A 16409-nucleotide genomic window follows, 5' to 3' on the forward strand; every position below is an offset into this window, starting at 1 on the left:
CAACAAGGGTTTAGAGGGGCCTCCCTAAACATGAGCCACATACAAATAGGCACACCTTGTAGTAATACAGTAGTGACTGCTGTGATTACTGTATATGTTCAAGGGTCAAATGAAAAAATGTCTAAATGTTTTGAACAATTGTTCAACCCATTATCATTCAATGAGAAGGAAATCATTGTTGAAAAGCAGGCAGGGCAATCCCGTTTTAGTGATTTCTGGTGTATCATCAAAATAAATAAATCACTGCACGTTTTGACTCATTCAGCAGTTTTTACCTTATTAAGTACAGTACCATTGGAAATGATTGTTGAAAGTTACATTTATATTCCTAAAATCTAAGTGTAAAATAATGCTGTAGCTGCTTCCTGTTGACAAGACATATTGATAAATAACCCAATATCAAAACAAAGTTTTAAAGTGTCCAAATCAATAACCAATATGCAGAAACAGTTTGTGATATATTGAACACCTACAAATAACATGTACTATCTACAGATACATGTGCAACAATAGTAATCATGCTACTTTAAACGAGCACCTTACAAATGGCACATACACACATACAAGTGGCAATAAATCACTCATTGATTAAGGGGGGTGATATGTGCTTTTGAAACTAAAAAACAGATACATTTTCACATCACTGGTTAGAGGACCACCTGCAGAACACAGTCAGCTACATTTTAGAATGTTGCATTTTGATACGGGGTCACCAAAACAGAAAGAGAAATGTAACATTGTTTTGTCAATCACTCCTATCGAGTATCACGTTGAAATCAAATACCTAAAAAAACACACGGAATAGAGGACAATTTGTAGAAGATCAATCAATAGAGCAGGGGGCAAACGTTTGGGGGCATAGTGCTGTTTAAAATAACACTAATTCAAAGGCCCCACGGAAACTTGGAATAACCTATACATGGTGGGTTAGATGAGAACTTGTAAAGGATTTTATCTATATTTTGGAATGGGGGATGTTGTAAGGCTGCCATCACGGAAAAGGGAATAAACCACTTTCTGTTAGTTAACTTCAACCAATCACGACCCGCCATAGGATGGCAACAGTGACAACGGTTGGCCGCTATTGAAGTAATAGTTTTACTTTCAAATCCGTGTTTTGTGCACTAGTGTGTGCTAGTGTGTGCACTAGCGGTTCTGGGGATGGGGGGGCAGGGGGGGCCAGTGTCCCTGTGACAACAATTTTGGACCCCCTTGTGGCCTCCCTAAATGTGGAGTATGAAATAATTTTTACATAACAAATTTTTGCTATCGTTCTTTTTTTACATCCGTTATTAGTCACTTGAGTGGGTTTTATCAACCCACTTGAGTGGTTTGAGTCCCTGACGTGGTCTTCCTGTCTGGTTTGGCGCCCCCCCTTGGGCTGTGCCGTGGCGGAGATCTTTGTGGGCTATACTCGGCCTTGTCCCGGGATGGTATGTTGGTGGTTGGAGATATCCCTCCAGTGGTGTGGAGGCTGTGCTTTGGCAAAGTGGGTGGGGTGTCTCCTGACCCCTCCTGTCTCAGCCTCCAGTATTTATGCTGCAGTAGTTCATGTGTCGGGGGGCTAGGATCAGTCTGTCACATCTGGAGTATTTCTCTTGTCTTTTCCGGTGTCCTGTGTGAATTTAAATATGCTCTCTCTAATTCTCTCTTTCTCTCTTTCTTTCTTTCTCTCTCTCTCTCGGAGGACCTGAGCCCTAGGACCATGCCTCAGGACTACCTGGCTTGATGACTCCTTGCTGTCCCCAGTTCACCTGGCCGTGCTGCTGCTCCAGTTCCAACTGTTCTGCCTGCAGCTATGGAACCCTGACCTGTTCACCGGACGTGCTACCTGTCCCAGACCTGCTGGAACCCTGACCTATTCAGCGGACGTGCTACCTGTCCCAGACCTGCTGTTTTCAACTCAATAGAGACAGCAGGAGCGGTAGAGATACTCTCAAAGATCGGCTATGAAAAAGCCAACTGACACTTACTCTTGTGTTACTGACTTGTTGCACCCTCGACAACTACTATGATTATTATTATTTGACCATGCTGGTCATTTATGAACATTTGAACATCTAGGCCATGTGCTGTTATAATCTCCACCCGGCACAGCCAGAAGAGGACTGGCCACCCCTCATAGCCTGGTTCCTCTCTAGGTTTCTTCCTAGGTTTTGGCCTTTCTAGGGAGTTTTTCCTAGCCACCATGCTTCTACACCTGCATTGCTTGCTGTTTGGGGTTTTAGGCTGGGTTTCTGTACAGCACTTTGAGATATCAGCTGATGTAAGAAGGGCAATATAAATAAATTTGATTTGAATAGACAGTGGCAACGCGGAACACTAATTTAACCCACACATTTTCTAGAGGGACGGCTTTAGGCGGAACACAACAATATCGTACCACATGCAAAACGATATGACAACAATAACGTCTAATGTAACTGGCCCCTCTAACAGTACAACTGGCCCCAGCTTGGCCCCCCCCAGTTGAAATGGTCTAGAACCACCACTGGGTGTGTGACCAGCGACTTTTTAGAGACCGCCCCGAATTATCCGTGCCATTTGAGAAAGAAAAATGATAGTCCTACCATCCCCAGAGTGTATGACAAAATCAACAGTACAAAACCAAAGATATTGATCTGTTTTAAGCAATTGATCTTGTGTCATCATGTTGACTATAAACATCAACAATCTGAGGTAAAAAGGATGTGTAATTACCACCAATTCCTTGTGGTCAAAACATCAGCTTGTGTAATGTAGAAACATATACTGTCCACATCATGGAAAGTAGCGTAATATACATTAATTAGATTTGCAAAGCTACTGGTAATTTCCAAAAGGGCCAGTAGATGTCTTAAAATCTGGTAGTTTACTGGTCAATTTAGAAAGTTTACAATAAAATACCCTCCCTTTGTAAGCCTAGATATGGATAAACAAGTACTTTAGAATGATAGTAAATTAAACACAGATTTACACTGAGAGTACAAAACATTAGGAACACCTTCCTAATATTGAGTTGCACCCCTTTTGCCTTCAGAGCAGCCTCAATTCGTTGAGGCATGGTCTCTACAAGGTATAGAAAAGCGTTCCACAGGGATCCTGGCCTTTGTTGACTCCAATACTTCCCAAAGTTGTGTAAAGTTTGCTGGTAGTGGATCTCTACTCTGAATAGCTTGTTCCATCTCATCCCACAGATGCTCAGTTGGATTGAGAACTGGTTACTGGGCAGGCCACTGCAGTAAGCTGAATTCACTGTCATGTTCATGGAACCATTCCTGAACAATCCTAGCCTTGTGGCATGGGGCATTATCCTGCAGATGGATACACTGCTGCCATGAAGAGATGCACCTGATTGGCAATGCTGTTCAGATATCCTGTGGCATTCAAACATTGCTCCACTTACCAAGGGGCACAATGTGTGCCATGAAAACACATCTAACACACGGCATGATGGATACATGTTCTCATGGATTTCTCAATACCCTAGTCGTCCAATCAGCGTGAAACAGAAGGAACCGGTATTCATCAGACCAGGCAATGTTTTTCCAATTCTCTAGTGTTTTCATTCCTTAGCCCACTGCAACCATAGTTTCTGGTTTTTTACTGAAAGAAGTGAAACTCTGAAAGGTTGTCGCCATACCCCATTCGTGTCAAGGTACGACAAGTTGTACATTCTTTTGTGGGTCTTTGGGCACCAATGTTGTACTGGACTGTCAGTTGACTAACCATAGCCTGTCTGTTGCTCTGCACAATTCGGGTCAGCCTCCTTTGTCCTCTTCCATCCATGACCTGTTTTCAGCCGTTGGCTGGATGTCCTTGGGCGGACCATTCTTGATACACACGGGAAACTGTTGAGCGTGAAAAACCCAGCAGCATTGCAGATCTTGATACACTCAAACCGGTGCACCTGGCACCTACTACCATACCCCGTTCAAAGGCACAAATCTTTTGTCATGCCCATTCATCCTCTGAATGGCACACATACACAATCCATGTCTCAATTGTCTCATGGCTTAAAAATCCTTCTTTAACCTGTCTCCTCCCCTTCATCTACACTGACTGAAGTGGATTTGACTGAAGAGATTTTTTTTAAATGCTCCAAAGCCCAATTTAACCAGTTGCTCCAGACTAGAGCGACCATAGGATCTGAGCAGCAGGCTGAATGTTCGACGTCCCTACAAAAAAGTACCAATCCCTTTCATTCTAAAAAAAGAAGGTTTGTGGTTGTACCCGTTTGCTCGTTAAAGCTGTAATATTCATGAGGACGGTTGCAGATTGTCGGTCAATAAAAACTGTAGGTTGAAAGAGTCTTTGCCGTACTGCAAGGCCTTGATCAGTAGAATCGAAAGTAAAGTTGTCGTTTGTACATGTTGTGCATGTTGCATATATTGTTGTGTGGAACAAAGGCAGGAAGTGTACTCACTGGCATGGTCTGGCTGCCATGAAGGGCACTGATTGCAGACTGGGCCTCAGCATGTGTGGAGAACTTTACAAAGGCACAGCCTGAAAAAAAGCGCGCGCACACACACACACACGCACGCACGCACGCATGCACACGCACAAACAAGGAAGGAGAAAGAGGCAGGGTGCCTTTATTAAACACTGTGAAGAGAAGCACGCCAAAACATTTCAGGGAGGCACAGACTCCCTTGCACAGCAGGCTGCTCCTCTCCAGTCTGCTCAAGCTGCAGGCTCTTGTACAGATTGCACTGATGAAGCAGAAAAGCATGCTATTTAGCGCCACATGCCGGTCTATGCATATTAAATACAGACCCAGTGAAATGTATATTGTTTTAAGTCATTACGCATTAGTCTACAGTTCCTCGAAAGAAGACAAACACGTTTGAGGGACTAATGCTGGTTTGATCAGGACCTGCAGCTAAGGTATACCTAGAGAAGTATTGGATCTTCAAGTGTGGCCGTATCAAAAGCTCAACTCCTATCGACCTCTGGCCAATATACACAAAATAGACCTGACAATATATGAATAAATATGTACATTATAAGGGTTAGTTCACAGACCAGTATCCATAAACATCTGTAAATTCAATCGGATTTGTAAAGAAGTGCATTATCTGACTTATGACTCCGGATGTTTTGAGTGATTCAGCTGTAGGCCAATCTGGGCCTAGATTCACATAACCCAAACAGAGTATAGCAGGGACAAAATGAAACGTCCCCTAGCTGCCCCAATGTCCTGTCTTCTTGTAAAGAACACCGCAATTGTTTTGACATCCGCCATTCCCTCTTTACTTCTGCATGACTGTCAAGTCAGAATGAAAGGGCCTCTACTTCGGAGATAATTCCACAACAGTTTTCATAAACACTGGCCTCAGACTATGTTTTAGAGACATGAAGAACCAGGGCTCCCATTGCTGTTTACTGCATGTCAGAAGGTATTGGTGTCTGGGTGGGCGGACCATGGGTGGGCAGACCATGGGTGGGCAGACCATGGGTGGGCAGACCATGGGTGGGCAGACCATGGGTGGGCAGACCATGGGGCCTAGAGTACAGTGCATCAGTTAGGCCTAATGATTGTACATCTATGGGAATGTTTCACTTGCAGGCCTACATAACCTGAATGAATAATACAAGCCATGATGACTCCTATAAATAAACCCATTTACGTTGATTGTTTTTTCACTACTGAAAAACGAAAGAAAACATGCCCATTATGAATATGTGATTTCTCAGCTGAAACACCTTAAGGGTCAAAGTCAGTGACCTAGAATTTTAGTAAATGTCAGAGGTACTATATATAATTGGTTCCTACCTTTGCTGTTTCCGTCAGGACCTCTTAGGACGGTGCACTCCTCGATGACTCCGTAGGGCTCAAAGAGGCGGTACACGTCCTCCTCAGTCTGTTGTTTGTTTAGCATCCCCACAAACAGCTTCCTGTCTTCTGGAACAAAGAGATAAGCAAATTAAGGGTTACATTAAATCTCTGACCTTTCAATGCGACCAGTCTAAATGAGCATTACAAGAAAAATGTCATTACCCTAGCTATGCCGATGTAGGGTCTGCTCACTGTGCTCAGTGGCAAATGAAGATGGGGCAATGTATTTGTCTGCCCCATTTAGCTCTGTGAGTTGAGTCACAGTGTATTGTTCCTGTGCCAAGTCTGCTCATTTTAATTTTGACGATAATTGGGTTTGCTCACATATTTAGGCCCAGGGTAGGCCTGGGGTTCTGTCAGAGAACGGCCATGATCCTACCCTGGGGGAATGGAGGGAGGAAGCAGCAGGCTGATGAAACAGAGTTGGTCCTTCAGATACACCAGGAGCTCCAGCCAGTTATTCTATAGGTCCTGCTTCTGCCTCCTAAACTGCTGACCTACAATATTAGTGAATACAGGCTATTTGTTTCTCAGTCTCCATATCTCTCTGCCTCAAATACTTAATTGCTGCTGATCCAGTGTATTGGCAAAGAAGTAATATTCCAGAGCTCTTTAATGAACAATGGCACGTCTCTCCAGCACGGAGAAGGCTGAGGAGAATAATGTTGGTTTTTCAATATGTATATTGTACTATTGAGTCCTGTTAACCCATAAGAGTCTAAGCCCTGTCTAAGCTATATGGCATTTTTTTGAAAGGATCATTTAGTTACTTGATTTAAAATTTTAAGACCCCTTGAAGTATCCCCCAAATAATTTTAAAGTATTATATTGCATTTGATTGTCCCTACTGCTATTAGCCCATACAAAACATATTAACTACATGAAACAACAGATAGTCAAAAGGAAGTTTGCTCTGAAGTGTCTGCCCTATATCTGAGAGATATAATTAGTATATATATATTTTTTTACATATATTTAACCCCTTATTTTTGGCACTATACAGTCTCCATATACTGTATACTTCCATAATTATTTTCAACTGGTACCAGGGGACCTTCAGACGAGTCTTGAGGCCTGTGGGCATCCTAGAGCGAAACAATTGACGGGAGTGTTCGTGAGAGTCTCACCTTTGCACAAAGGGGTCATATTAGTGTGTAGCTACAGTGTTCGGACACTACAGACAGAAGTTGGCAGATCGGATGTACCGACTTCAGAAGAACGTCTCATCTTTCCATAGAGGGGTCAAACCGTTTAGACAATTTTGTGAGAAGACCGATTTTCGGAACGTCTAATGTTCTGACAAACACCGCTCTAGCTCTGTCACCTTTCACCGCAGATGCAGAAGTAGGCAGATGCGGTGGATTGAGACGCATCCAATGCAGAAACATCTCTAGCTTAAACTGACAGATATTTCTGGGGATGTTTGTATCATCCTAATTAGATTTCCATGGGGGAACAGACATCAACCTTAGGCTGTTTTAAATGCAGGGGGACTTTACCTTGACCTGACATGCAGTGTTTACTGAGATTCTGCTCCTATGATTAATGTCCAACTGGCAGCAACACTACTCCCAACATCCCCTTTACAGATTTTCTATAACTTCTAGTGCACCTATGTAACAAAAGCAAACAAAGACAGAAGAGGAATCCAGGGCCAGACTCTGGGCTCTGGAGTTCAACATCATTCCCAGACTGTGGTAATGCGGTGCGTCAGGGTGACCTTTCTGGCCATGAGAGAGCGACTCAGACTGTGTGTTGTTGTGCTGTGGCGTGCCCTGACCAAGGCAGGACCCACTGATATCCAGATTCTTCCTCCAGCAGCCAGCCAAGGCCCTTGCAGCCTCAGCTGCCACGGTCGCTGCCACAGCCAGGACCCCGGCTGACTCCCTCACTCAGCCTGGCCAATGACGCACCTTTAAAATAATCAACGGTGTCAGAGCGCGTGCTGTCTAGGGAGGAGTGGCCGTCGTACTGCACTCTTTATTGTTAGTGGCAGGATCAGAGGGTATGTATCAAAATGGAAGCGATTCAATGTGACATCTGTCATGGTGGATTGGAGAGCATTTATCTGCAAAAGAGAAAGCCCTGAACTGGAAAATAAAAGGCCAAGACGCTCCTTCATCTTGCTTGGGGGGGAATTTGAATTTGGAGGTGGGGGGAGTTTGTGGGGGGATTCAAATCTATGCACCCACTCCCTCAGCACATCCACAAGTGTGCACACGCCCACACACACACACACATACACACACACACACACACACACACACACACACACACACACACACACACACACACACACACACACACACACACACACACACACACACACACACACACACACATACACACACACACACACCTTTGCCTTTCCCCTCTCCTCCATGGCGCCCTCATAACTTCCAGGCCTATAACTCTTACAGCAACCCACCCTCTATGGATGATGGGAATGTGACAAGGCAGGATTAATGTATGCAGCTGACCTATATGAATTTCATATGTTCCGCACTATGCCGTTTATGCCATGAACAGACCTCCTGTGGCACGTCTTAAAATACGACATTGCAACTGTGCCATTGCTGATAAATTGCTCACTGGGAAATCACCTAGAGCTGACTGGAATAATATTTATTGGACTCAGAGCACGTCAGGAACAGGCCTATATATCAGATAAGGTCCTTGTGTAACATTGGTTGGTTTACAGAGGGCAACAAAAGGCCCGCTAACAATTGGAGTCCTATTGTGGGCTGTTAGCTTTTCACTGTACTCCATCACAAATTCCACTGGATTGTCCTCATGTGGAGATTCAGAGACGGGCATAAGTAATGTGATGGAATATGAATGAGTCCAGTGCCAGTGTATTTAGAGTTGGCACAAGTTCTTCAGGTCCTGCTGAGAGATGGAGAAAGCGTATTCTACTCCTGAGTGAGTGGGCTTCAAAAACACCCTAACAATGCATGAAAATACATCATCTGGCAGACCTATTCTTCCAGCCGTGATGCTCTGGAGTAAAACGGCACCTTGGGACTTGAGCTGTTGTTCATCTAGCTACAACACACAGCGAGGAACATTATCTTGTTTATCTACAGTAGGCTATGAACTCACATGACACACACACACACACACACACACATGCACACTCACGCTGTCACACAGTTCTAAATGATTCACCACTTTAGGGAAAGCCCTGATTAATGATAGGCTCTCTGAGATGCTGTTGTTAAATCTTTAAAGAAGAGGCAGTGCTAATGTTGCTATTTAAAAATCTCTTCAGCCGGAGTGGCACAGTGGTCTAAGGTATTCCATCTCAGTGCTGAGGCTCCACTACAGCCTGGGGTTCAATCATGTCCACCAGATGCGTCAAACTCATTCCGCGCATTCCGGCGGAAGCCATTCACTGTCGGTGGAGCAGTCGGCAACGCTACGCTGGGGGTGCCCCATTAGGCTGTGGTGCGTTCTGCGTACCGCATGCGTTCAATATTTTCAACTTGTGCGTTGCTTTACCATCCGGTTGTACAAACGGACGTAAACACAGACTCTAACTAACTTGCTTTTCGCTAGTTGAAAAGCGAAGCGCGTGTGTATGGAAAATGCAGCCTAGACACCTGGCAAAACCAAACACATCTGGTGGGCATTAAGTGAGCAGTGTGTTAAGAAGCAGTGCGGCTTGGCGGGTCATGTTTCGGAGGACGAGTGTCTCGACCTTCGCCTCTGCCGAGCCCGTTGGTGAGTTGCAGCGATGAGACACGATCGTAACTACCCATTTGGATATCACGAAATTGGGGAGAATTTGGGGGGTAAAATGAAATAGGACTTTTTAAAAAATGTATCGACTGGCTGTTAATGCAGCTTTGTGGATTAGTGCAGTCTCACAGCGGGGTGCCAGGAACACACAGCTACTGGTTACTGCCGCTCCACAAATAACTGTTACGGCTGTTGTTTTTACCCAATTAACTGGCCGTCCATGACCATGAACACAGCGGAGACCCGATTCACCTGCAGCCCATTTATACTGTAGCCTACCACTAAACCCATACAGCTCTTATACACAATCCACCAACACAGTTCCTATACCTCTGCATAATCAATAGGAGAGAGATTTAGATGCAACAATATCTACATTTGCATCTCATAGAATCACAATTCGTCATTTAGATGCGGCACGTGACGTGTTACAGCGACAGCTCCTCCTAACCACCCACAACTCCATCCTGAAAGTTACACCCATCGTGTTAAATCTGGCCTGAGCTGATTAGCAATGGTTTGTTGCATTGGAAATTAAAGCATGGAATAATGATTGGGGAATGTACTGGCTGGTTCTATATCCTGAAGGTTACTGGGCCCATCTGAGATTTCTAATCAATATGTGTGTTTTCATATGAATTTGAAATCAAATTCAAATTAACATTTGGTTTATCTGAAAAGTATGATTTTAATCTCCTCACCCAATTCATTGTAATTGTAATCCAATGACTTATTTGCAACACTGATAAAACCATGAATCATTAATCATGCTACAGTCTTCAGATACAGTATTTCTTTTTTTACTATGATTTTTGTGTGCATACTGCATACTGCATACTCCCATTGAACGTTTCAAGGTTCCCATCTTGCATACATTAGAGATTTTGCAGTCAGGTCTACCATGTTGGAGACTTATTACAGTGTGTCTGCTGATTACATTCCTAGGGCTATAGCTGCTTGGGGTTTTGACAGTGGAATGGATAAGAAGACTTCCAGTGAATAGTGATAGGATGGGTTTCAGGGTTTTGGCACTGCTGCAAGCTCCAGGAGAAAGCCCTCACGAGGGGTATGGTAAAAACGTCCGGGCCCATGTTGGCTTGCATAAGAACCTGCAGCCCTCGATAAGCCAGGATGGATGAAATAAAGAGAGAGAGAGAGGTTTGTAATGAGGGCGGTACTGAATCATGTTCACTTCCTCTGTGTTTCTATCGTGTGTGTGTGTGTGTGTGTGTGTGTGATGCTGAGAGAGAAACGGATTGAGAGAAAGAGTGAAGAGAGAGTACTGTATGTGTTACAGAGAGAAAGCTCGTCAGAGAGATGGGTGGGTTACTATGACAACTACTTATACAGTGGCCTGTCAGTCATGTTTCATTGGAGTTTGGAGAGGATAAGCGGGGGAGAGGAGGAGCGGAAGGAGAGGAGGTAGAAGAGGAGAGATGGGAGTGGGGGTCATTCCTCTATCTGCCTGCTGAGTTGGAGTGTAAATTCGCCTGTCAGCCACACAGATAAGGACAAATTATTAACAATATTAGCTGCCCGATAAAAATGAAACTATAATGAATGGATAAATATATTAAACCAAATGAGATCCCATCCAGCCAGAAAGTGGGCCCTGAGAAACCATCCAGGTTTTCTCATTTGGGGAAGCAGATAAGAGATGGGGGGGGGTTACTGTAGGCTCCACTGTATTTTATCACACTCGCCCATCAAGCCATAGAGAATCACAACATTTGCGGTTGGAATACCAAACACCATTGCTTCCACAGCCCATTATAGTTGTTCAGCGAGGATGCCACACAATACCTGTGTCAGCATGTGTTCAACCATAAAAACAGACGGAATCGAAGAAATTAATTAACCCTAGGAGAGCATAGTGCTTAGCCAGTGGTATTTAATCCAATGTATTACATACATGTATATGAATCTAGGGCTGTGTTGCATTAATGAGACAGGCAGGCGGGCTGGGCTGTTGTGGAGGCTAGGCCTCTCTGGGTTGGGCCTGTGTTCTTCTCTGCCTCCCTACCTGGCTGCCTGGGTGTTCAGGGGTACCAGAGGAGAGTGGGGGTCTGGGCTCAGTCTTGGCACCACTGCTGTGTTGAATGAACACTGCCAGATGAAGTCCTGAATAATGACTCTCTCTTATGTCCTCTGTGTTGTGTTTGTCACGTAGTGAGGGAAGGATGGGATGGTGACAACATATTGTGCCACAGTGCTGGAACAACTTCTGAGAACTCGTGTGTACTGTTCTCTGCATTAACCCAGTTCTGTGGAGTCTTTGTCTGTCAAAAGTTGTCTGTTATTTGTTTATTTGGCAATGCTCCAGTTTAACTTATCTGAAGTTATCTTTTTGAGGCAATGACCCGAACCTTCTAGAAAAAAAACCAAGCTATTTACACTATGGTCAATCTACTGAATAATTACTACCTTTCAAACCTCTCTATGATGTTCCCAAGAAACATATTCTCAACGGAGAACAAATAATATTACACAAAAACCCATTGATTTCCGTTGAATATCTAAATCACATGCACTGTTGAAGAAGATTACATTCAAATGTGATCCTTCCTTTTCCTTTATTTGGGACTATAAAGAGATTCGCATCCACATTCCGGTGGGCGGTGATGCAAGCTTGGTTTTGTCACAGTTTCATCATGAGAGTGTCAAGGCTGCTCATTGGTTATGTGGCAAGGTGGGATCTATATAAACCATCAGTATAAAATCGGGAGGCAGTGTTTGCAGGACCTTGATAGCAGCCGGCACTGTGCTGCACTACATCCTTCACTAAACAGTCCCCTGGGAAGGATTAGGCCTCAGTGCTTTAACACTGGCCCCGTTTACTGAGCAAACTAAAACCCTGTCCCCAACCACTTTAACGCACCTAACCCATTTACACCTACATACACACACGCACGCACGCGCCACCACACACACAGGGGTGCACGCACACACACACACACACACACACACACACACACACACACACACACACACACACACACACACACACACACACACACACACACACACACACACACACACACACACACACACACACACACACACACACGAAGAGAGGCTCCCAAAACCTTTCTCCAAACAAACACTCCAGTGAGTGTGGGAGGCTGTGGTAACTGTGAAACCATCATCATCCCTATACAGCGTTTTGCCGCAGAGGCAAAGATCAGACCGAGTGCATAAATCACACAGGGGGACAGGCTTTGAGCAGCCCATACAGCGTATTTCCCCATTTTGCAGTTGGACTACAGACGGGCGATTAGAACAGTGATCAGATATTGTTTCTGTGCTGCTAGTAGAGACAGGAGCTGATGTATGTTATCTAGTGGTCTCTCCTCAGCCCTCCACTGAGTTGATTTATCAACTGGATCAAATGGCTGTAATGTGCTGCTGGGGGATTCAGCACTGGGGCTGGATGGCTCGGCTGGGAGCCTTGAGCATACAATTACTAGCCAGCCACGGCTTCCAGCCTGCCTGAGTGCACCATATAAAACCTCTGGGGTTCCTGTGTGTCAGAGCCCAGCCTACCCACGTCCCCCCTGCCCGCCCGCACCTCAAATTGCAGTCAGGGAGGAAAAGAATAAAACGAGAAATTGCTTAAAATATTTTATCTCCACCATATAAGTCTGAGCAAATGTACACTCAATATGATAACAAACGTGAAATATTACTCAGTGTCTTGTGTTGGCTTCAACGTGTTACAGCGGTGCTCATAAATCCTGGACCTGCTGTGCTACGTCAATAGGTACTGTATATAAACATTTACAATATTGCAGTGCTATTTATATTGTCTGCCTTCATAATGCCATTGGAAGAGCATTCTGGCATCAGTTATGATATGGATTTTTTTCCCCGTCTTTTTTTCTATTACATCCTGGCAAAACAATCGTGTACAGTATCAGGCCCTACCTTTGGCAGTATTTAACACTGTTCCGGGCTGTTTCTTAATTCTTTTCTCATTGGTCAACTGACACTGATTGTTGAGAGGAATGCTGGGTACTCCCTCTCTACCACCAACCACCAACACTCCCTCCTCCTCCTCCTCCTCCCCACACCCCAGTCTCTCACTCTCACCTTCTACTCCTTCTGAACCTGCTTGTTCTCTCTTTTCTTTACTCTCTCTTCCTTTCTCTGGATCTCTCTCTCTAATGACTTCCCTTCATGCAGTGGTTTCCCCCGAGCAAATAACTTTTTTTTTCTCCCACGAAGGACTAAATTGACTACAGCAAGAGACAACAAACTTCATTAAAGAGCCAAAGCAAACAGGCATTATACATGTGATATCCTTCCCTCCCTATCTGCATTAAAGGGGAAGACAAAACCCAGCCCTATCTCGTCTGGGAGCTAGCTGCTCCTCTCACCTCAGGCAACCGCATTAAACCAAGACATACACAGACTTTGGTACAAAGGCTCTATGATCCAAGACAGGGAGCGAAATACAGACAAGTCGAGAGATAATGAGAAAGATAGGGAGAGACAAAGGAAGAAAAATGAAAAGGAGCAAGCTGAGCAGATAGAGCGGGGCCATGGCAGAGAAGTGAGGATGTACGAGAATAAGTTATATCTCTGTGCAGCTTTGTGTGGGAGAGGAGAGGACTGAGCTGGCAGATGACTTTGCTGGCAATGGATGAAAGAAGCTTATAGGCCACCCGGCATGTCAACCATCCCCACCCTGTGTGGGAGTACGGTGGGCAGGCAGGGTTCAGCGACCGTAACCCCAGAGCCCCATGGAGAACTTGGCGAAGGTGGATTTAGATTTGCCATATACGTTATACATCATCTCCCTTTTAGGATGTATTCCCTAATCCATATTCATTCAGTAATCTCAGAGAGAGTGGGTTAGCATGCCTGCTGCCTGTCTGTATCCTACTGTACCTTTACTCTCTAAAACTGCTGTGTTAACAGTTAGGAGAGCACAAATTGCTGTATAAGGTAAAGCTACAAATGTATAAATAAATACATAAGCCTTAAATCCATATCTTTTTGCGATTGCACATTAACTGGAATTGATCCCCGTAGGAGCATTATGAAACAATGCGATACAGCTGGAAGTTTTCACGTCTCTGGACGTGTTGTTGCTTCGTATGGCGGTGATAATGTGACTGCGGCAGGGGGCGCAGGCCTGTCATTCACTTTGACAGCCAAGCTGCTTTCTCCACACACGTATGGGTGATGTAGACTTCAATTAGGCTGCAAGGTCACTCAGCACCCATCAGGAGCTAAACCGGGCTAGCTAATCTCGCTAATACGTTCCAGTCAACCACATGAATAACAAAAGAACAACACCAGGCCGACACTGTAATCACATTTAACATTGAACAAGATCACAGTTCTTGTTCACATTAAAACCAATTTTTACTGTACATCAAGTGTTTGATACTGAATGTTACACTGCTAACTCCCATGCCAAGGCCTCTCACTACTACAATTATGAAGGGGAAGCTAGCTGCTCCACAGGCCCCCCCCCACTGCACATCCTTCCTCTCCCCTCCCCTGCCTCTCCCCCCCCGCCCCGAACACTGTCTTGACAGCCCCATTTGTTTTCATTTCCAGGATGTTTTGCTCAATATCTAATGAAATAACTATCTATACAACAAGCAAAATATCAAAATGGACGGGTGGAATTGTTAATCGGCTGTGACTGAAGTTTCAGCCTTGCTATTCTACCCCCTATATTGGTTTGATTACATTTGGTTGGTTGTCATAACATATCGTCCTCTCATGTTCATGTGTGCACAGATACCGACCTGCGTGTAAAGCATTTAGTATGCTGTCGATACAACCGCTTAACCATGTATATAGAACTGTCTCAACTACGACTGTACATGCAGAATATGTAAACCAAATGTGCCGTATTTGTCTCAATATAACATTGTGTGATTGTGTATGTGTCAGGCTAATAATAACCACAAACCATTCAGTCATTTCCATTCACTTTGTCGGTCACTTTGAATTTGCTGTAACGCCGATGAACGACAAGCATTTTCATTCTCTCTGATCTTTTGGATCCAGTGATGTCACCCAGTCAGTCTCTCAGGGCCAAAACAAAATGAGATTTGAGTCTCAGCTCAGAAGAACTAAGCCAGCCCATCCTCTCCAGCTTCTCTCCACCATTGGGCGCCAAGACAGAACTAAATTGCATCTTCTGTGTACTCTCTTGGCCCAGGCGTATGGGAATTCGTGGTGTGAGGCGAGCGAGCGTGCGCGACACCCTGAACGCACCCAGACCTGCTCCAGTACTCTGGGCCCCAGTGGGTTTGTATGCGAGGGAGAAAAGAGAGAAGTGCCGTGTCAGCACCCACCATATGGAACATGAAACGCTAAATAGTATAACAAAGCAACCATGTGATGAAAAATGCATGCAGGGAAGAGGGGACCTGGGCTACCTCCACACTGTTGTCTAACAGGAAGCTCCCACAGATCCTCTCCTGCTGTCTTTCCTGCATCGCTGACTGACATTTTCTGACAACAGCCCCCCCTTTCCCTTCTTCCTCTCTTCTCTCCGCTGTGATGCCTCTCTCGATTTTCCCTCCAATCCATGATAATACTTTACACATCTCACTCTCTCCTCTACCACTTCCTAATTAGAGGGGTTTCATCTTAGAATGACGGGAAAAGCTGGCCTGATGAATATATTACGTTTGGTTGATTGATTGAGAGAACCTGTAGGGTATCTCTATAGTTGGTCTGTAGAGTTAATCAAAGAGCAGATATTCTGCTCCATTCTCTCCCAGACCTGGAGGCCTGCTCCTTAATCATACTGTAAAGATGATGTAATGATAAGGAAACTCTAGTAATTAGACACCTGCAGTAGACTGGATTCATTAGAAGGCTG

General features: G+C 44.6%; 1 protein-coding gene across 11 annotated transcripts in view; it reads right to left on the reverse strand.

The window, feature by feature from the left end:
• Positions 1-16409, reverse strand: part of LOC106613762 (CUGBP Elav-like family member 5) — a 237124-nt gene that overhangs the window by 35692 nt on the left and 185023 nt on the right. For 7 of the 11 annotated variants that reach the window (XM_045687487.1, XM_045687488.1, XM_045687485.1 and 4 more), the window contains exons 4-5: positions 5756-5884; positions 4406-4485 (exon numbers count right to left, since the gene is read on the reverse strand). In XM_045687487.1, coding sequence (XP_045543443.1) covers positions 4406-4485; positions 5756-5884 — 209 coding nt within the window. The remainder of the gene's footprint in view (positions 1-4405; positions 4486-5755; positions 5885-16409) is intronic. The other 4 variants (XM_014216350.2, XM_045687486.1, XM_014216351.2 and 1 more) reach the window with 1 other exon arrangement.

Source organism: Salmo salar, chromosome ssa10 (assembly GCF_905237065.1).
Source record: "Salmo salar chromosome ssa10, Ssal_v3.1, whole genome shotgun sequence".
In the NCBI taxonomy this organism is placed as follows: Eukaryota; Metazoa; Chordata; class Actinopteri; order Salmoniformes; family Salmonidae; genus Salmo; species Salmo salar.